Below are 22,525 nucleotides of genomic sequence, written 5' to 3' on the forward strand. Positions count from 1 at the left end.
CTTTCTCATGATCATCCTTACCCCATGAGGCAAGATCTTGCACAGAGCTCCAGACCGAGGCCGATTGATGGTTGTTTTGTATTTCTTCCATTTCCGAATAATCGCACCAACAGTTGTCTCCTTCTCACCAAGCTTCTTGCTAATGGTCTTGTAGCCCATTCAAGCCTTGTACAGATCTACAATCTTGTCTCTGACATCCTTTGACAGCTCTTTGGTCTTACCCATGGTGGTGGGAGAGGTTGGAATGGAAGATACAGATTGTGTGGACAGGTGTCTTATACACCTAACGAGCTGATATTAGGAGTAACTTCTTAAAGTGGCAGGACTAATCTGTGTTCCACATGGGCACATAACCAATCTATGGGAGCCAGAATGCTTGCTGGTTGGTAGGGGATCAAATACTTATTTCACTCACTGAAATGCAAATCAATTTCTACCCTTTATATAATGTTTTTTCTGTTTTTTTTTGGTTGATATTCTGTCTCTATCCGTTAAAATAAACCTACCATATAAATTACAGATCCTTCATTTCTTTGTAAGTGGGCAAACTTACAAAATCAGCAGGGGATCAAATAAATATTTTCCCCACTGTAAGTATCATTCCAAAGACACAATGATAACCACCTTACCTGCAGATAGTGACCTGTAGACTTCTGTAAAGCGAGACCCTTGGCACCCCCACCAATGGAGGACATTTCCAACATGGCTGCAATGCTCCTCACACTACCGGCACTGCCCGTGTCTACAGTGCCACCCAGGTCGCTTGCACGTCTTTGTGGTTGATAGGGGACCTCCAGAAGAGGTCCACTGCTTGTCTCCTTGGGCACTTCTGTCAGATTACTACCGGAGCTTGAGATGGCTGAACTAGAGCGTTTGGGGGGAGGTGGAGGAGGACCCTTCTTTTTCTGTCTGAGCGCAAAGGACTGGCTTCGGTTGACATTTTTGTCTGCTTGCCCTTTCATTGAGTTGCTGCGACCCACCCGGTTCTGTACTGTGGCATACTTTCCTCCTGAATCTGGCACATTTAGCTCGTCCCGCTCCTGTTCACCATCAGACACAGCATAGCGATTCAGGCTGTGGGCACGTTTCTTAGGCAGACCATATTCATCACAAGCTTCGTCGCCTTCTGGAGGCAGGCACAGGAGTGGTACTGAGACAGCAGGTCCTTGAGGTGCAGCCTCCTTAATTTCCACAGGCTGGGCTGCTGGGTGTGGATGGGACCTTTGAGTGGGGGATTGGGGGTGAGCACGAGATGTCATGGGCTTTTCGGTCTGCTGATGCAGCTGAGAGCTAGGTTTTTGTTTACTCGGTGGGTTGCTCACCGTCTGTGAGGTGGGAGGCTTTGTTTTGGTGGGCGTTTGTGGTGGAGTATAGGGCGGTACTGTACCTTGGGGATAAGACTGACGCGGTTTTGGCTGCGCCGATGAGACACTTCTCTGCCCCCCCTGGCTGCTCTGGCGCATAGTACGTGCTTCCTTTTTGGGTGGCCCACTAGGCTCTTCTGTGTCTCGGCTCTTGTTCATACTGTTCTCATGCAGACTGCGGGCTCGGTGTTGTGCTCCCAAGTTGCTGTTTGTTCTCATTTCTGCACCATCCTGCACATCAGCAGGGCGTGTCAGAGCAGCCTGTAACTCCCCGCTCAGTTCACTGTCCTGGAACGTGGTCAGTTTAGGGGACATACACTCTCCGCTGTCGTGGGGTGGGCTCTCAATAGCCATCACCTCCTGAGTGACTGGGGGCTTTTTACGCAATGTGTTGCGACCGTCAGAGGCCTTCTGGATCTCTGCCAGCTTCTTCACTGCAAGCATAAGCTTCTTCTGGTGTCCTAGGTAAATTTGGATAGAGAAAGAGAGTAAACCACTATGGTCAAACAGTGTGGAAAGAATAGAAGTTTGTGTGTGTGAAATCACTTTAATAGTATGGATCTCAGTCCACTATCTATCTTACCAAGTTTTGTAATGCCAATCTCCTGAAGGTCCTCCCACGTGATGTCAGTGATAAATTCAATGTTCTCGTATCCATTTTGGACTAAGACTTGGTGATACTGACTCAACCCAATCATAGCTAACCACTCTCCAAGACTCGCCTGTAGATTAAATTACAAATTCACAAATTAACATCTGGATGTATGTGAATGTGTGTGTGTGGTTGTGTGTTAAACTCACTGGTTTTTGGTCAGGCAGCCACTCATTAACAGTGATCTTATTGATCTCTGAGGTTATCTTCTTTCGATGTCCTGGTTTGGTTACTCCAATAGCTGTTAAATCCTGAAAATAAATATAGGAGCCCCTAAACAAGCCAATTACATTTCAGCACCCTAAAACCTTCATACACACTAAACCAAGTGGCATATATTCTGCGCATATGAACATTTACACAAAAATTTACAATATTATACGCAAAATTACATATACACATAAAAGATAAAACACTTAAAATCAGACATATCAAACACTCTGATTGCCAAAAGGTGCCAGGATTATAGAAGCAGATGCAAAATAAAAAAAAGGGAATGGGAAAAAAATTAATAAAACAATACCAGGAACAAGTGAGGAAAAGAAGCCTTTTCAGAGTACCCCCAAACATAATTATATAAACATATCCTAATTGGTCATGTCCTCAGTGTTTCAACAGAACACCCCTGTTAATTCTGCTTTCAGCAATGACACTATGTAAATCCTATGAAGTCAGTGGTTTAATGTAATTAAATGTGAGTAGATGAGCTTTCTTTCAGGAATTCCAATTGCTCAAAGATTAATTTCAGGTTTAGTAATGCTTTTGACTTAGTAACAGATTTAGTAACAGATTTACACTCCATAATATTCATGAAATGACCATTAATAATTCTACTACATAATATATGTTTATGAGATGTTTAAATTGCCTTTGATTTTATTCATATACACAAAAATACATACAGTAGCTCACAACAACATGTACATTAATCACAACATATGCTTAAGTTATTATGTAATTCATCAAGATACCAACATAACATAGTAGGAAAAGACAAACACATTTGACAACCAAGACAGTGGCACTGTCTGGGGGGATTTTCTGGGTGAGATTTTCCAACTTGCTATGGGCAAAATTCGAACTCTCATAAAACCCGTGTGCTTCTGGCACATTGTTAGCAATTTTATTAGAAAATTTGAGGATAATTTGTTGGTTGATTCGCTTCTTTTCTGTGCTTTGAGTGGGCCTGTGAGTGTTACATTTAGGGTAGAGGGGAGTGATGTGAATAGTTCAGGGTGGCTTAAGGGGGTGGGACAACTCTTACCTCTGGGGTCATTCGGCTAATGGTAGGAATGTCATAGCCGGCGCTGATGAAGTTTGGAGCGTAGACCTGCAGCTGAAATTCACTCAGCCATTCGATAACAGCCTCTGAGCTCTAGAAGAGAAGATAGGTGGCAGTCTATCATTGTTTGGGTCCTGTGGCTGAAAATGGACCAGACCCCAGGCCAACAAACTGAAAACATTAGTCCCAGTGACCAATGTCTCAACTCCACTAAACTTTATTAGTTCATAAATAATTAAAACCTGCCCCTACTTCTGTTTGGTATTATACTGGAGTAAAAATTATTGCTCTTGGTCCAGATACCTGCTCTGGCAACAAGAGCCAAAGCTTTAGCAAATAAGGGCTCTTATGAACCAAATGGTTCAGTTAAAAAAAAGGAGTGTCTGCTTTGGAATGTCATTTCCCTGAAAGTAGGAGGATGTACTGTAACTCTGTGTAGGAGAGGCAAAAATGGATATGGGCAGCAAAGAAAATAGGGCTGTTTTGAACAGATGGCCCTCAGTCCAGAAGTCCAGCATGGAGCAGCTCTACTCAGCAGCTCCAAAGTCCCGCTGGGGAAGATATGGCAGCCAAATTTCTCTGTTATATGACTCTAAACAGTGTAATTTCTGATTTCAGCTAATTAAAAAATGACATCAAAAGTGGCGAGTGTCAAATATGCATTACCAGTTTGCAACATACAAGCTCATTCATGGGATAAAGGATAATAACACCTAGACAGTGTCATATTCATTTTGTGTTGATACACCTTTCTCGAAAATATCAGCGTCATAGTCTCATATCCTCTACACTCACAAGTCTCAGTGTGGACAGACTAAATCTTGATTATGTGCCATTACCATATCATCTCTAAAATACACTCCACATTCAAATCAAAAGTCTACATTGTTGGGTACTCTCTGAAAATAAATCAAAAGGTGAAAATTACTGCAAATAAGGCAAAAAATTGGAATGGACTTCAAAATGTAGCAAAGAAAATGAAATGAATGATCAGAAAAGATCAGAGTGAAAGGAATCACTGTCAATATTAGACAGTAGTATCAGACAGAGCAGCTGACAGAAACCTGAAGCTGAGGACAGCGTGCAAGGAAGCCTGCGGAGAAGCCAACTCACCGTGTCCTGACGACAACCGAGAGCACGTAATACCGATGATGCCAGCTGTGAGAGGAAGTGCTGGGAAAGCATCCTGGATGTGCAGATGCCAGTGCATGCATGCGTATGTGTGTGTGAGAAAGTGTTTGCTTGTTTGAGGGAAAGGTAAGGGGACAGTGTGATTCGAGCGGGAGTAGGAGTCTCCTTACCTTCCCCTCGGGCAGCACCTCCCCTTTCCTCTGGGACACCGCCTCCCCATACGGCTGCTCATGAAGTGGACAGCTTGACAAACTCTGACTGCGTGAGGAAGGTCCTAGAAGAACCATGAGATCATTCATACACATTGGAGCACTGCTATTGCACAAACCAATCCCTTTTGTGTTTTCTGACCAACTACTCCTCTTAGCCAATCAGATCTTTGTGATGCTTACACCCACAGCTATTAGTGCAACCATCAGGCACAGAAAAAGCAGCCAATTTGTGAAAAAAAAAAGATAAAACATTTTGGATGGAGAGACTTCTTTGTGACAAGAGATTCTCGTGTGATTTCTTCTCAAAAGAGTTGTTTGAAATTCCCACTAACCTTTGTTGCTGGAAGCGTGAGAGGGGTGGTCCAAAGACTTGGTCTGCTCCAGCAGGTGTTCTTTAGCTTTGGCAGACTGGGACAAAACCGTTGCCAGAAGCTACAGAATGAACAAAGCTCATCAGATCAAGAAATAACATGAAAATATCAATGCATATCTATGCCAGTTGGACTTCAAGTTCACCTCCCTTGTGTTCAGCTTTGAAGAATAAAGGTTTGCAAGAATGAGTAAGTGTAAAACGTCCCTTTGGAAAATTTAGGTCAAACCAGCTTCTCGTGGTAGCAGGTTGAAGCTCATCACAATCAGGGCAAAGCTGGTTTAGGTGGACAACCAGCTACAGGGGTTGAGGTCAACCTTGCAGACTATCTTGATCAATCTGGTTAGGGCTGGTAGAGAGTAGCTTCTGATATTGTTGGTTTTACATAGGTTCTAGCTGGTTTAAGCTGGTCATTAAAAGTGATTAGCTGGTCCAAGTGGGTTTAGTTAGACTGATAACTTGTAGGGTCAAGGCTGACCTTGTAAACTATCTTGAGCCTCTTTATCGTTATAACTGTATTGCTATTCTTTTATATTGAGAACGATTTTTAGAACTACATCTTTATAGTTATCTTTATAGTTATCGTTCTTGGTGTGAACAGGGCTTAAGCCTATAGGTAACAAGAATAACAATGTGCAGTAAACGGTAAAACTGCACTACAAACCAATGTGTTCATAATTAAGATAATACATTAAATTATATGGTAAGACGCACCAATTTGCAATATCAAGCAGCAAATCGAGCTGTTTTGTACAGCTAAAAATAGCTGGATGAGGATGAGACCAGAAGACAGACCCATAAAATGTACAAATGGCCGAGTCCGCTCTTACGGGAAAAATAAGGTGGATATTTTTAAACACGTACACACACACAAGAATGATGTTGATCGCTACTTTCCGGCATACACCATTCTTATCAAGTAAGGGTACTGTTTGTGGTGGAAATGCAAGCCAGTTTAGAGTGTACCATCCCAAATCGTACTGTACTGTACCATACTGTTCTGCTCAGTGATTAGGGCTGGCAGACCAGCTTCTAATGGTAGCTGGTTTAAAATGTTTTCTAGCTTGTTGAAGCTCATTATTTATGATTATTTAGGTCAGTGGTTGTCAACCCTTTCATCTGATGCACTCAGTTGAGTTCATGGAGCACTCACCTAACAAGCTGATGATCTGAATTAGGTGCGTTAAATAAGGAAGACATACAAAATGTGCAAAGCAGTGGGTCCCCAGGACTGGAGTTGAGAACCAGTGATCTAGGTCATTGGCTGAGTTGGTTCAATTGACCTTTTGCAAAACCCACCTTCCTTAGTTACTGTTGCTATGTCCGAGAAGCAATGCTGCTCTCACGCCACACACCATGTTTTCAAGCAGTAAAAAAATACATCGCAGAGCAAAGAGAAAACTGACAACACGTGACAGACAAGACAAAGCAGGCTACTTCTGGAATGAAACATTTTCTTTTTTTAAGAAATTCAAACAATAAATACCATTTTGTGGCACTTTAATGTGTCGTGATAGATCACTGTAGCGCCTCAAGATGGCGGATTCAAGATAGTCAGATGATCACCTTTCAGTCAAGCTCTTTGCGAACAGTCAATTCTAAAACACAATTGAACTGGGGTGCGTTTCCCAAAAGCAACTATGGTCACAAGTTCCTTCATTACCAATAGAGTTCAATGAAACTTACGACCATAGTTAGCTGACAATGCTTTTGGGAAACACACCCCTGGTTGACATGGTTGTTCACATTAGCACATTATGACCTGTTTTTCTCAGTTCTTGGAGATTGTTCTATTGCCAGTATTACTAGATATAAGACATGTCTAACTATTTAAACCAGCAACATACAAGTAAGTTCTTTCAGGCATCTTCTCAAACCACAATTGGAGTTGAGTCATGTCAGATAGCTTACCTTGACACCCTCTGCCTGTGCATGAAGGATATTGCTGCTGCCTGCGCTCTGTCCACTACCAGAGGATCGAGCACTGGCCACACTGCCTGAACTGCCCACACTGCTGCGGTCTCCACCTGGAACAACAAGCCCCCAGTAAACACACACACACACACACACACACACACACACACACAAACACAGTCAGCCCAGTCGGATCACACCTCCCCGAAACCCTCCAGTCACACCATTATGAACTTCCCTTCTGCAATGCACTGATCTGATACATGGGATGACAGAGACTTACATAACAATGGTGACCAAAGACCAGGTGACTGATGACACACGACATGTTAGCATAGTCACTAATACAAACACACTCAGGCCCACGCTGCCTTCATTGAAAATGCAGTTTGCACACACGGCTACAGACACACACATCTGTGGATTGTCTGTGCGTGTGTTCTTGAGGGAATGACTTAACGGATGCTACTCTAACAGAGCGAATGAGAGCCTTTCAATGCGCCTACACGCCTGCAGTTGAGGAGGTTTCTGAGGTCAGGCGTACAGCAGCTGCACCGGGAGCGTGGCAAAGCAGGGGGAATTATGAGAGAAGAAGAAGAGGAGGAGGAAAAGGGGGCAGCCCTGCTGTTACCTGCCACAGGCTTGCGCAGCACCCAGATCTCCTCGCTGCTGCCGCCCTGGGGACCACCGGCTGGGGTGGGTGAGCCATGTGGACTGGACTCTGAGCCGCAAGAACCTTTAACACAGAAACCATCATTAACTGTGCCCTGGCTTGGCCTCATCAGAAGTTTTCTGGACAGGTCAGGCAAGAGGACAGCTAAACTATGTCTAAACTATGTCGCTTTAGCAGTCTGCTTGACTGCAAGCCTCTCTCTCCCTTTCAAACACACACATAAGGCAAGCACGCATATATATATATACTGTATATCTAACACAAATATATATGAACATTTATATACAGAGGTACATGAAATATAAAAGAAGAAACATGTATTGTATATATGAGTATATACATATATATACAGTATGCCTTGATTTACACATAAACATAGGTATGACATATATAATATATACAGGGATATATGATTATATATGTAAATAGGTATAACAACAAAAGGTGTTGCAGTGCATTACAGGAGCATAGTTCATTAAGATTCTAAAGCCATCAAACCACAAATGTACATTAATGTGTTCATATACAAATAAACGCAATAACATCTTACAGTAGCTGTCTCTAATAAAATAAAAGTCTCACCAGACTTTTAAAAAATATATTGTTAAAGGGAAAGTTCACCTAAAAATGTAAATTCTGTCATCATTTATTCACCCTCATGTCTTTTTTGTGAACACAAAATAAGACTTTTTTTTTTCATGTTTATGTCCATACAATGAAAGTCACTCACCATAGTTGATTTGGACACCACTGACTCATTGTATGGACCAAAACACACCATTTCAGAGAATCTTCTTTTGTGTTTCACAGAAGAAAGAAAGTCATACAGGTTTGAAACGACATGAGGGTGAATAATGATGCCAATCTTAATTTTTGGGTGAACTATCCCTTTAGGGTTTGTTTCACAATTACCAGGCCCAGACAGAATGTGCAGAATTGTTTCACCATTTTAAAGGAAAAAAATCAGTGTAATTTTTCATAATAGATTTAAACGTGGTGTTAAAGGGAACTGAAAGTACAGAACTTTCATTGGTAGCTGAAAGTATATCAAGATTGCCTGTGGCCACCGTTCAAATTCTGAGGGCACTGATTCCACATGAGCCTGATGATTACTGATCACTTACATCTAAAACAGACATAAACATATTCCAATTTACGACGACCCAGAGTACATAAGAATATCAACATGCTCCATACCAATATCAAAGTTTGGTGTGATACACAATCACTGAAAGGATCAGAGTTAGTATATATGAATGGACAGATCAGTACAGTTGAGACAAAGGAGAGATGAAACAGACAGATGTTCATTGACGGCACACACACAGACTGATGTTGTGCAGTGATGCAGGTATGGAGGGGTGAGAGGCTGGCTGTGCATTCCCTGTTGGTCATGTGTAAAAGAGAGAACGAGTGAAGGGGGCAGTGGAGCGAATCCCAGGAGTGGTCATCACAGAGAGGGAAAATGTAGCACCAAGTTCAGGGAGATTTAGGAGTAAAAGAGGAGAGATAACAGCTTCAACAAAGAGAGGCTGTGAACCTCTTTTGTGCTGGTTAAAAGAACTTACTAGCCAAATCTTGGTCATTCTTGGCCTCTAAAAAAAAAAATCAACAACCAAAATAATGTCAGAAAATGAAATTAAAATTAAATGTAAATAAGGAAAAATTCAGAAATAATAATTTCCAGAAAAATGTATTCAGAAAACTTTAAGGAATTATTGGAGCTAATTGATTATTGTTCATATTCAGACTATTAAAATGAGAACTACGGTAATTTAACACATTCCTTAAAGCTTTGTGAATAATAATAATTATTATTATAAATTATATTAATAATAATACAGTGGAGACAGATTAGGGGATCTGTACCTTGTCCACTGTGCGGCTCTCCTGAGGTGTTTGGGGACCTGTTATAGCCAAAGGAAGTGAAAAGTGGCAGATGGGAATGTGGTGGCGGAGGTGGAGGAGGCGGCAGGATATGAATCTCATGATACGAGTCCCCATTCACCATGGCAACGGCGGGCGACACAGGGCCGCACACCGGCGCACAGAGCTGTATCTTTTGATACTGTTGGGTACAAGTGACTGTACTCCATGAACCTAGATACGACAACACAGCAACCACCACCACCACAACAAACAAAACAATTACACATAAGAGAAGGAAAGCAAATTAACTCAACACAAAAATCACAACCAATCACGAAATTCAAAACAGCAAAACCATAAAAGACAAATCAAAAGGAAGAAACGCTTGCTTTATATCTCGAACTATTCAGTGTGAATGTAGTGAAATGCATGTAACTATAATCATCTTCAAGGTCTCGATTGATATTTTATGTGCATACACTCAGAATATACATATATATATATATTTGAAATATAAGCGATGTGTGGAAATGCAAGGTTAGTGAATGAATTGGAAATGAGCTGGTGCTTTGAGTGAAATGAAAAGTCTCTTTCTGTAAGTGCCTGAGGAGAAATAGAGTGATCTTCTCAAATGAGAAGTTTAGTATGCACGACTCTTTTCAGTAAGTCTGTGTGTGGGTGGCCGTGCGAGTGCGCAATTTGACCATTTATGTTCACTGTGAGCACAGCAGGACTTAGTAGAGGGCTTGTTTGAGATGAGAACTCTCCTCCTTTCACTAATTACATAAATATAACAGAAATGACATCAGTTGCAGTATGTTTATAAAAACTGCAATTTCAGTAAATAAGGGACTATAAAAAAGGACCTGAAATATTCTAAAGCACAAAAAGCGGGGCACAAAAACATGGAAGGTGTGAAGGAGACTGAGCAGCAGATGTAGACACAGACATGGATACTTAGTGAAGCATGAGACATGATGAACACATAGATTAGTCGCCTGCTGTCATTCCCAAACAGAGCCATAGACCGGACATAAACCCTCTGGATGGAAAGAGCGCACTTTATGGATCATAGAAATCTGCACGGGTGCACAGAAAAGTCTTCTGATGCCCAAATATTCTTCCTATGAGTGATAAGCTAAAAACATCTTTAAGGTCAGGTTTAACAGGTCTTCTCTTCTCTTCTCTTCTCTTCTCTTCTCTTCTCTTCTCTTCTCTAATACCATCAGCCTCAAAATTAGGTTCTCTAGCATGGATAAAGAGGTACTTATTGGCCAATGTGAACTAAGAAGAAGATCTACGTAGATGCTCACCATTACATTCAATTGTTTATTACATTCCAGTTGACCAGCAGAGGGCGCAATCCAATGAGTTCTGCTGTTCTGTCTGTGTTTAGATGGAGACCTAGCTACTATCTGAGGCACTATTATCAGCAGATTCCTTTCTGACAGCATAAAATGCTGTATAAACTGAGCAATAGGAGATCAGAAAAGAGCTAAAGATGCTCCACATTTGCCGTTTTTGTTGCCACAAAAGCAGATGGCCCTGTCTGGCTCTCAATCCAGTGCACATGAGCAGCATGAACAGCTGGCTGTAAACAGAATCAGGGTCATGTGAGTTTAGCAGCATTACTTGTGCATCTCTGAGTGCGTGAGGTCTCAGTAAGAGGCAGCACTGACCCGCCTGTTGTCCTCTCTTACCCGCAGCCCCAGGCCTCTTACTGATCACTTCCACCAAGCTGGAGGGGAAGTAGCCCACTCTGTCATTTCCTGTGCGGTTATCATGGATGCAGCCCTTCCACCTCCCATCTGAATGTTGCTCCAGAACCTATATAAGTAATGAATCGTCTACAATCAATCTACATCACCTTTAATACTTTGTAATGCCAAAATTGAGTGCAAACTTAAAATCAGAACTTCATTTAAAATCTTGTGTTTATTAAGAATGTTACGGAACTGTAGAAATTTCAAATGTTATTTTTATGTTTATTTTTATTTTAAATGATACATTCAAAAGTTTAGGGTTGATGAAATTTTAATGTTTTTGAATGAGGTTTCTTATGCTCAGCAAGGCTGCATTAAAATACAGTTAAAACAGTAATATTGTGAAAATTTATACATTTTTCACAACTGAGATGAGATTTTTCCCCCCAATTCTTTTAAATGTAATTTATTCCTGTGATGTTAAAGCTGTATTTTCAGCATCATTACTCCAGTCTTCAGTGTCACATGATCTTTCAGAAATCATTCTAATATACTGATTTGCTGCTCAAGAAACATCTCTTATTATTATCTTATCTATTATTTCTAATTATAATCTCATTATTATTTATTATTTCCTGGAATTGACTTTCACTTTTTTTTGGCATTTGTTAGGCATTTTTCAAACCATATGAAAAATAAACAGATGCTTAACTAAATAGGCCTAGAATAAAATAAACAGAAAAAATGTCCGTAAATAATAATAATTTAAAAAATGTCAATTTTAAATGTGTGTAAAACATTTTTCATAGGCATTTGGAGCAATTTTGTGACTTTTCTGACTTCTGACCTTTGTCCTGAGCCCTTGAAAACTTCTGAACTTGAAGTGAAGTTTTGAAATTAGACCATTCCATTAGAGTCTGAAATATCATACTATAGAGCAAGAAGAGATCATATAGTAAGGTGCTGAGGTACTTCTCTAAATTATTTTTGAAAGTCTGGGGGAAAACACAGTCAACAGCACCCTCTGTTGACAAGTTCTGAAAGTACACTGAACTATCTACAATTATTTCAAAGGATTAATTTGGAATTTTTTATGCAGTCAAAATTGACCTGAGACAGTTTGAATTTTAATAATGCATGAGAGTAAAACAAATTGACTTCAAACTAGCTTCAAATATTCATAATTTGTTTTAGAGCAGTTTGAATATTACCGTGATAACATCTCCAGCCTTTATATTAAGGCTAGTCAGGTCGTAATTGTTACAGTAGTCCTTCAGTGCCCTGACCTGCAAGGCTGCTGAGGCATCTGCATTGAGATAAACAGATATAAAGTGCATAAGCTACTACACATCACATATGAACATATACTGTATATAAACACAAACACGTATAAATAAGTGAAATATATTTACCCCTTTTCTTACCTCGCAGCATCTGCTTGATCTCTCGGCTGGCCTGTGTAGCAGTGAACTGGTAGACGATGTCCAGCGCTGTCTGGCTGTATGTGTTCCTCACTGTTGCATTGATGCCACTCTGTAGGGTGAAAGTTAAAGCAATATTAGTTCATGTACTTTGGGATCCCTTTGACTAACATGGGAGATATGTTTCTCTGTGAAATATAAAAGCTTGATCTTTTTACTTCCCATTTAGATAAGAGGTTGTATGAGAAAACAGACTAGTCTACTCTGCCTGGCCACTTCCAACCAATTCACTAATCAAAATAATTTAAACCTAACTGCCCGAATCTGAGGGAAACCACCATACCATTGAAACTGCTAGTCTGAACCTAAATGGGCAGACTGTTTGCTAGCAAAGTTGGATTAAGACAATTATGTACACCTAAGTAGGCTATATCAGTCATTTATGCTCTTAATACAATCAATGTTATCACAAACAGTATGGGTTGATCAGTCAGTCAGTTAATTAAATGTTGGTGCCTTTTCTCAATTCTAAATTATTGGTTTTATTTTATTTGTCGCGCACTAAATTCCCCTCAGGGATCAATAGCAGTTTCTGTGTCTACTTACATCCAGCAGGAGGCGCACCACATCAGTCTTCCCACACAGCGCAGCCTCATGCAGGGCAGTGCCCGCTTTGGTCTGCCTGTTGATGTCGATGCCGGCCTGGATCAGTAATCTATTAAGAGAGGACAAAATTAGTAACTAGTTTGACTCAACCACGGAAAAGCGCTGTGATCAAACTGCTTACATCCGAGACCAGAATTCACGCCTAGATCATCATTTTCAATTAAACTTATTGTCCTCAAGTGATCATCTTCATGATGAGGTTTTTTGCAATATCAACCAAATGGCTTTGCTATACATTATTCTGCTTATTATACATTACTGCTACTTACTAAATAAACAAACAGACATTAATTACTGAAGTTATTGAATTGCTTTATTATGTGTGGAAAACGAAAAGTAAGAGAGTGTATGAGTTTTGGGTGCCAAGTAGAGTTTAGTGTCATTATAAACCACAGGATGGCACATCTGAACAATAACAATCAAGTGTTTCAGAGAGCCATGTAATTAGGTGTAGAGTAAGATGGGGTAAAATGCCTAATAATCTTATTTTTCTCTCTCTCTCTCTCGTGATCATATGCTACCTTTCAAAAGTTTAGGATCAGTAAGATTTTAAATGTTTTTAAATAAGTCTCTTATGCTCATCAAGGGTGCATTTATTTGATCAAAAATGCATATCTTAAATGAATAAAAAAGTTCAAAAGAACAGCATTTAATAAAAATAAAAAGCTTTTATAACAATATACACTACCGTTCAAAAGTTTGGGGTCAGTACTTTTTTACTTTTTATTAAAAGAATAAGGAAAAAAAGTATCACAGTTTCCAATAAATAAATAAATAAAAATGACGCAGTACAAATGTTATTTTAAATTATAGTAATATTTTACCATATTACTGGTTTTACTGTATTTTCAATCAAATAAATGCAGCCTTATTGAGCATAAGATACTACTTTAAAAAACATAACAAATCTTACTGATCCCAAACATTTGAACGGTGGTGCATAAACAATGTCATCTCAACACATTTAATAAATGGATATATGGTTCTTAATTTTGTGGTTTCATCAGAATATCAACAGAATGGGCACAGTAGGGCCAGAAATTTGTGAAATAATTACATTTCAATCCATAGTGTTGTTCTATTAAAAATATGAGCAATTAAATATGTCTTTATTCAAATACCTGTATATAAGTCATAGTATAAATCTACCTTTCAGCTGAATCTCTTTTCCTGGGATTCAGCTTTGTCTGTCATCAGTTACTCAATTATTCAACAAAATTGTCAAAACACAATTTTAAATAGAATAGTTTATTTAGTTTTTTACTTTAATAAAATATACATGAACAAAAATTACAACAAAAGTCATTTATTCTGTAAAAGTATACCTGGGGTTGGGGGTGTTTCTATGTTTCTATTTATTTCCCTTGATAACACATTGGCTGATGCATCATCATCCTGTACATGCTAAACTTATTTTTAAATATGTTACATTATGTAAAAGTAAATGTGTCTTCCCCATCTTACCCTACTTTTGTATAATAAACTGCAAAATAGCCCAAAAACCCCCATTCAGTCTCCCGAAGATTGAACAGCCTCTATTAGATAGAGCACGACCTTCTGACACTAGAGTAAATTCAATTACAGCAGCAGGACATCAGCAAACACAGGTGGACTGAGTCATGGCTACAGAGAGGAGGATGGGCAACAGGGTGAGAGAACTTGGCCCTGGCGCTGCATCAGACACCTCCCCCTATAATTAGCTGCCAAAATGACCCGTTTTAGCTTCACATAATGCCCTCTCATGCTCGACCTCCCTTGGAAAATGCAGCAGATTAAATATCATATTGACTGGTCTGGTGTGCACACACTGGTCTGACTGTGTGCTGAGCCATCACTTAACATCAGCCCACATTGGAAAAACGGTTTCTGCTAGTGGGCAAATGGCCACATTCATCTGTGTTAATTAAAGGTATGAGAGCATTAACACACATACATGACACTGAGTTTAAAAGACAGCGTTTTAATATGAAGGTAACAGCTCTGGTTCAAGGGTGCCATGATCCATTTCTTTCACAGATATGAACAACAAATGAAGCCTGCTTTCATATTTTCCCTCACTGCATCAATCTATTTAGGGCCGGCCAATGCGTACGGCCTTTGGGGTTACTGGATTAATGATGTAATTAACAGCCTTGCGATAGCCCGCGCTCTGTTGCTGTAACCTGCACAGTCACGTGGCCTATAATTAGCTCGAGGCCGATCAGAGCTGGAGAGAGAGGGAGACGTGTGGGCACATGTGACGGGGAGGGCTGCTGTCCGTGGGTCTTATTCTAATGTGCGACACAGCAACACTTACAATCCAGGCAGGCTAATTAATGATGAGTGTCAAATGTGCAGTGATAGACCTGGTGATCACATGGAGATGTTTGAGCCCCTTTTATAGTCTTTATGAGACATTGATAAATCTAGGGCCAAATAGCTTGTCGTTTTATATTTTGTTGGTAATGTTCTTCAAGGTTTGAAATCAAGAATTCGTGTCACCAAGGTTAAAAGCTCAAAAACAGATCACTGAGCAGTCCAATCCAGCATGCATTTGTATTTATTTATATTAGTATAGTATATTCATAATACTATATTTTAAGATGCAGCAGGAAAGATAAACTCTGCAACTAACGTTTTTGCATGTTATAGCATGTTTATTTTGAAGAGCTAGAAGCTTTCTTTTAATTGCGCACAACATTCAGCACTCAAGTGAACAACGTGTCCCTGGAAAACTCAGTTCATTGCTCCTCTTTTGAAGTTTGAGTCCCTCATGGCAATAATGACTATTGCCATGAATATTTGGGCTAAACTGTGAATTGCTCACATCTTCATACAGCATGGTTTTTAGATATAATGCAATAATACTGATTTGATGCTGAAGTTTGAGAAGTCTAATTAAAATTCTTTTTTTAGATCAAACCTTATGTTCAGGTTTGACTACAGATGTAAAATAAAGCAATGCTAGTTAGTGGTTATCAATTGGATCTATAGGCCCTAAGACATAAAATCCTCTTGTGAATGAAATGATTAAATTTAATGTGCTCCCTTTTGATATTTCGATTTACCCTAGTATTGGATATTATTAAAGTAGCATTAAGTTGATTCTGGATGTCATTATGTGAAAGAAGTGTTATTTTAGTATCATTGAGACCCTATTATAGTTTTTATAATTTAGTTTTACTATTTTGAATTAGTTTTGATTTTAATATTTTGTTTTCATTTGAAATGTAATTAAAGTTTTAGTCATTTTGATGTGTGTTTTATAAGTATTATTTTAAATTAATTATGGCAATACAGTTTTTAAAAATTTCAGTTTTAGTTTTAGATTTTTAGTACATAAAGTTAAATTAAATAAAAATGAGAAATGTTTTCTTGGCAACTAGTTGAAATAATTTATTTATTTTTATTTTGTTTCAGTTAACATTTATTTTAAGCACATATCAAAAAAAGTTTTTTTAAGGTTTAAGTTTTAATTAACTACAAGAACTCTCTATAGGTACACCAAGGTTAAACAAAATAAAGCCCAGCCTAAAGTGATATTTATACCAAGCCAGCCCTTGACCTAAAAAGAGTTTGACACCCCTGCACTAGAATACTGACATCTGTATTGACACCTACTGATCCTTATTGGCAACTGCACTGATAGTCCTGTTAACTACAGGGCTTGAGACTGAGCCTATACATCTATCATCATAATCATAACCAGAGGCTTTAAATAAAAAAAGCAAACAATACATAATACAATTTGTTTTATACATAGATCAATCAAATAAGGAACATTTGTGTGTACTGTATGATGCAGTGATTAATGTGTCAGTCTGATTGTTGTCCAATAAAATGTCTGATGTGCAGTGTAGCATTAGGATGGTACAAAGGCAGGACAGTGCAGAACACCTCTGATCTTCCTCTCATCTCTGTCTGATAATGAAGGAGGTCTGGCTCTGGCTGTCACAATGATGGATGGCAGTGTGTTGTATTAGGGAGTGGATGGGGCCTGGCAAACCCAGAGGAATATGGCTGGGGACGTGCACACTCAACCGTGTTCATGCTAGCAGTGGAAAGATGGAAAGATGCCCTTCATCACAAGCAGGTGCAGCTGTCTGCACACAGATACAGCAGGTGATGCTGAGGACATGGCTTGTCCAGTGTCTCGCTTGAGCTTGTATGTCGATGCACAAAATGCACGGCTGAGCCGAGATTTGGAGCGATAGATTTCTCATCCAATGTAAATAGTTGCATGAGGACCCCTGGGCATTTGTATAATAATGCAATGGGAAGTCACATGATAATTGACTTACAGCTCATCAAAGAGTTTCTTTAATTAGCTGATTTCTGAGCCAGGCCATTTCCAGGCCAGTTCTGATAATACTCAGATCTCATCACACACACACACACAGAGAGAGAGAGAGAGAGAGATCAATGGCTCAATCAAAATGGGTGAGTGAGGAAATGAATGGTGAGATGAAACATGAAGTTGTATGTCTTATACTGTAATACTGAGTAAAGCAGTGGCAAAATAAAATAAAATAAAATACCTTGTTCGAAAAAACTTTTTCCCAGATATGTCCTGCTTGGAATTTATAAATTGCCTAAAATGTCCAGGTTTTGGCCTTGTTTTCCAATTAACATGCTCTCTAGAGTCCTCATACATTATATGTAAGCGTATTTGTATTGTTTTAACAGTTATCTGTAAATCCCACCTTCTTTGCACCATGATTGGTTGATTATGAACAATGTCTGCATGCTATTGGTAAAACTACTTTTCAGTTATTACCTTAAGTAAGCATAAAAACAAAAACAAAGAAAACAGAGCCAAAACCCAGGCATTTTAGGCAATTTAAAAATCCCGGCCAGGACAAGACCTGGAAAAAGAGACGATATATGGTCACCCTTCCAAACTACGGCAGAGTTTTTGTGGAATTATTTGAAAACAATTGGTTTTGCAATTCTGCTTGGTGCCAGTAGAGCAGAAATGGCTTTGTTGAACATGACGTGATATATGGATATTGTAATACATGTTACGTGACTGACTGTTTCCACTTCTCTCTCATGAGTGGCAGTAAATCCAGCACTTCTGACCTGCACACGCCACCTGCATCATCATCACATGCTCATTGGCTGCTCATTAGCATCAGTGAGAGCGCGTCTGTTTGCAGAGTCTCACTTCATCAAGCACATGGATCCATTAACACTCAAACACACACAGCGGGGCCCAGCGTCACATCACACCAATGGCTCATAAAGTCAACTTGCATTAATATGATGTCGGCTTTCCCTTCCCCCTGTACATTTCCATCCCAGGGCTCCAATCCATGCTGCAATGTTTGATTATGTTTATGACCATGAATAGAACAACTTTCTTAGCTCTTAAAATAAAAAAGTGCTGGTTCAGTTAAAATGCAGAGCGATTCAAGGAACAACGTAAATTATCCTATTGTTAAATCAGTATCTTTGTCTTGCTTTCCTTGTTGTCCGGTTTGGACTCTCATTCTAACGGCACCCATTCACTGCAGAGGATAAACTAGTGAACATGATGCAATGCTAAATTTCTCCAAATCTGTTCTGATGAAGAAACAAACTGGCCTGAGGGTGAGTAAATTCTCAGCGAATGTTTATTTTTAGGAGAACTATTCCTTTAAAATTCAATTATGTATTATGGCTTGACAAATGAAGACTGTAGCTTGACCACGCAAAAACCTGCTGCAGCTTGATTATAACTGCAGATGTAAAGACACTTAGGAGGTAAATATTTCAGTCGCCTGCCTAAAATGAACACATATGTGAACACACAAACAAGACATAATTGTATTAGTGCTCTAATGATAAATGATTCAACTTATAATTTCACTCAAACTTTCCTGTCCCATCCCAGAACTGCTACATGTTTTAGCCAATACATACAATCTTTGAGTCTGCCTACAGCAAAATTGAAAAACCAGCATATGCTGGTTAGGTTATGTTTTGAAACATGGCAGCTGGTTTGAGCTGATCTAAGCTGGTCCTAAGCAACTATCTCCTGCTCAGGACCAGCTTATAACCAGCTCAGGACCACCTTAAACCAGCTCAAACCAGCTGACATGCTTCAAAACATACCAAACCAGCATATGCTGTTTTATTCAACAGGATCCCTTGTTGTTGATGCCACAGTGAGAATATGGATTGTTTCTTATGCCGTGCTGCTGTGGACTGTGAATCAGGCTTAGATATGACAGGAAATATATTTCTTTTCGCACAAATAACAGGTTTACAGATGTGTTACGAGAGATTCCTATGTGTGATGTATCATAGCCCGTAATATATGAGGCGCAAGTCCTTCCAGCAGCTCATGAAAAGCATGCACTAATAAAAAACATGCACTTTTTATGTTAAAAATTTTTAGTATGTACATGTTAATTTCTACATTCTACATTTCCATTTATAACAATTCTAGTTAACCTTAGTTAATGTATTATGAACAGTCATGAATAAATGAAAAACTGAATATTTGTTATTATTATTATTATTATTATTATAAGTAGTAGTAGTAGTAGTAGTATTAATACGCAATAAATTAAGTGAAACATAATTTATTGAACTATGTTACTTAAAAATGAACCTAGATTCATAAGTAATGTGAAAATATTTTGCTTATTGTTAATTCATGACACCTAACTAATGTAAGTGAAACCTTATTCTAAAGTGTCCAATCTTGTTGTAAAGTTTTCTTATCTCAAGAGGTTTTAGTGGCTTGAAAAAGTGACCTGATTTACTTTCAGTGTCTGGTAAACAGAAGTGTAACATCGACCCGGCACAGGCAGTCTGAGATCTGGAAAAGCACACTGGAGGTGTGACTTCTATTTTTAGAAAAGCATTCGAGCCATGCATCCTGTCTTTCCATCTGAGTCTCGGGGCTCTGAACGCTCACCTGATGATGTCGATGTGTCCGTTCTTGGCAGCGAGATGCAGCGGGCTGGTGCCATTGGGATCAGTCGAGTCTCCGGGCTTGGGCTCCAACAGAGCTGCACACATGTTACTGCTCAGTAGCAGCTGGACCACCTGCAGAGCAAACAGACCATCATACACATACACAAAAGCCAATCAGAGACAGGAAAAAGATGTAGTAGTAATTTGACAGTGGCCAAAAAAAGCAGCGTGTGACTCACCCCAACCCGGCCGAATTCACAAGCCAGGTCCAGTGGGGTCTTCCCAGCATTGTCCACTATGCAGGGGTTCGACTGGTGCTGCAGAAGCATCTCAGACTGTGAAAAGGTAACCAGATGTTAGTTCTTTTCAAAGGATTTTGATATATTACTACAATATCGGTTACCAGCTGAAATTATCTTATACTGCACATGTTTTATATATATATATATATATATGTGTGTGTGTGTGTGTGTGTGTGTGTCCCATATCACATTAAAAACTCAATGAACGTGTCGTTTTGCACAGCTATAAGTCAAGGTCGATTACGGCGGCCGGTTGCCATAGTGATGCAGTCAGTCAAAGCTAAAAACAGCTCCGTGTGTTACTTAACATTAGTAGAAAAGTCTGTCAACAGTGAATACTGGCCGATATTGAAAATATTATTTTCTAAGCACATTTACTTGTTGTCACCTTTGCAAGAATTATTCAATCTCACAATGTTTTATTGTTACATTTATTTATTTATTAATTCTTTTTCTTATTTAATTATTTTAGACATTATAGTATACAATTTTGGGCACACTTTATTTTAAAGTCCAATTCTCGCTATTAGTAAACCATTAACTACGTATTTTGCCTCAATAAACTCAGCTTATTAATAGTTAGTAAGGTAAATGTTGTTTATGTATTGATTAGGGATGTAGAATATGGTCATGCAGAATATGTGCTTTATAAGTACTAATAAACAGCCAATATGTTAATAACAGGAATGCTAATAAGCAACTAGTTAATAGTGAGAATCGGTCCCTATACTAAAGTATTACCACAAATTTAATATCAGCTATCAATCATAACATAAAAAAATGATTAACAGCTTACTGGCATGTTTATCAAAATTTTCTTTTTGTGCACAACTATTATATACGCATAATTTCAGAGATGGATGATGGATTTACAAGACTATCAGGACAGTCTGTAAACAGTGCCACACTTCCCAGCTCTTTAGTGCCACACAAAACAATGACATATTTATATCTCATGTTTAAACATTTAAACAAAAACCAAAGTCTTTAAAAGGGAAAATAAGAGCCATAGTATCTATTGAAGCTGCTTCTTCACTAGGCGGTAGAAACTCTGACAGAGAGGAGGAAAAGTGTCTGCCTTGTGCCTTTCATTAAATGCATGTGTGTGGGATGATCTAGCTTCAAAGCATTTACTCGTCAGGTTCTGGTTCCAAGTTGTCAGTATTCATAACCGCATGCCGAATCTTTTCCTCATACACCGGTGCTCATATGGAGTCTTTGAAGAACAGTGGGCATGGTGTTGTAGCAGTGTGCACTCACTACGTCATAGTGTCCGTGCTGAGCAGCCAGGTGCAGGGGGATCTGACCCTCATCAGACTGACCGTTCACTGAGGAGCCTGACTTCAGTAGCAACTTCATGGGCTCCGACTTTCCCTGCCACGCTGCATAATGCAGAGGCCGCATCCCTGGAACATGAAAGGAAAGACTTTTAATATTACTGCACTGCAAAATGTAAAAAATACACATTAGACTAAAACATACATTTAGAGGTAAGCTTGTGTCAGGTTGTAAAGACTTGAGATCCAAAGCTATACTTTTTTTTTTTTTTTTATCTGTGTGCCAAAACAGGTCAAATATATCATTTAAGTTAACACTTTAAACTGATGTATATCTGGTACCTTTCTGGTCCCTGATGTCCACTATGGCCTGAGACTCCAGCAGCAGTGATATAACCTCCACATTTCCATTGAGAGCTGCATGGTGCAGTGGTGAAAATCTGTGAATAACACACACAAAAATAACATAAATCGGATGTCAGAATGCCAATTTATTTTTTTGGATGAGAATTGAGGTAACAAACAGGATGCACAACTTTAATTTAATTTGGATTTGAATGCAAGCAAGTAGAATTAAAATGGAATGAATATATATATATATATAAAAAATAAAAAAAAATCACACTTGTAAATGGAGCTTTTAGTAATAAATCTTATTTTTCAGTATGAGGTTATCGAGTGTGTGTGTGTGTGTGTGTGTGTGGGTATTCACTGTAATAAGTACACTATACATATAAAAAAATAGACAGACAGACAGACAGACAGACAGACAGATAGACAGATAGACAGATAGATAGATAGATA

At 39.0% G+C, this 22,525-nt stretch overlaps 1 protein-coding gene across 8 annotated transcripts in view; it reads right to left on the reverse strand.

Annotated features, from left to right (window-relative positions):
- caskin1 (CASK interacting protein 1) overlaps nucleotides 1–22,525 on the reverse strand; it is a 97,794-nt gene that overhangs the window by 5,485 nt on the left and 69,784 nt on the right. For 2 of the 8 annotated variants that reach the window (XM_016441546.1, XM_016441542.1), the window contains exons 3-20: nucleotides 22,064–22,161; nucleotides 21,705–21,850; nucleotides 20,382–20,477; nucleotides 20,144–20,274; nucleotides 13,198–13,306; nucleotides 12,583–12,703; nucleotides 12,382–12,476; nucleotides 11,147–11,294; nucleotides 9,468–9,698; nucleotides 9,167–9,193; nucleotides 7,557–7,661; nucleotides 6,923–7,038; nucleotides 4,974–5,073; nucleotides 4,600–4,703; nucleotides 3,281–3,391; nucleotides 2,166–2,267; nucleotides 1,948–2,086; nucleotides 630–1,825 (exon numbers count right to left, since the gene is read on the reverse strand). In XM_016441546.1, the coding sequence (XP_016297032.1) occupies nucleotides 630–1,825; nucleotides 1,948–2,086; nucleotides 2,166–2,267; nucleotides 3,281–3,391; nucleotides 4,600–4,703; nucleotides 4,974–5,073; nucleotides 6,923–7,038; nucleotides 7,557–7,661; nucleotides 9,167–9,193; nucleotides 9,468–9,698; nucleotides 11,147–11,294; nucleotides 12,382–12,476; nucleotides 12,583–12,703; nucleotides 13,198–13,306; nucleotides 20,144–20,274; nucleotides 20,382–20,477; nucleotides 21,705–21,850; nucleotides 22,064–22,161 (3,175 nt within the window). The remainder of the gene's footprint in view (nucleotides 1–629; nucleotides 1,826–1,947; nucleotides 2,087–2,165; nucleotides 2,268–3,280; nucleotides 3,392–4,599; nucleotides 4,704–4,973; nucleotides 5,074–6,922; nucleotides 7,039–7,556; nucleotides 7,662–9,166; nucleotides 9,194–9,467; nucleotides 9,699–11,146; nucleotides 11,295–12,381; nucleotides 12,477–12,582; nucleotides 12,704–13,197; nucleotides 13,307–20,143; nucleotides 20,275–20,381; nucleotides 20,478–21,704; nucleotides 21,851–22,063; nucleotides 22,162–22,525) is intronic. The other 6 variants (XM_016441544.1, XM_016441545.1, XM_016441547.1 and 3 more) reach the window with 6 other exon arrangements.

Source organism: Sinocyclocheilus anshuiensis, unplaced genomic scaffold (assembly GCF_001515605.1).
Source record: "Sinocyclocheilus anshuiensis isolate Anshui unplaced genomic scaffold, SAMN03320099.WGS_v1.1 scaffold419, whole genome shotgun sequence".
In the NCBI taxonomy this organism is placed as follows: domain Eukaryota; kingdom Metazoa; phylum Chordata; class Actinopteri; order Cypriniformes; family Cyprinidae; genus Sinocyclocheilus; species Sinocyclocheilus anshuiensis.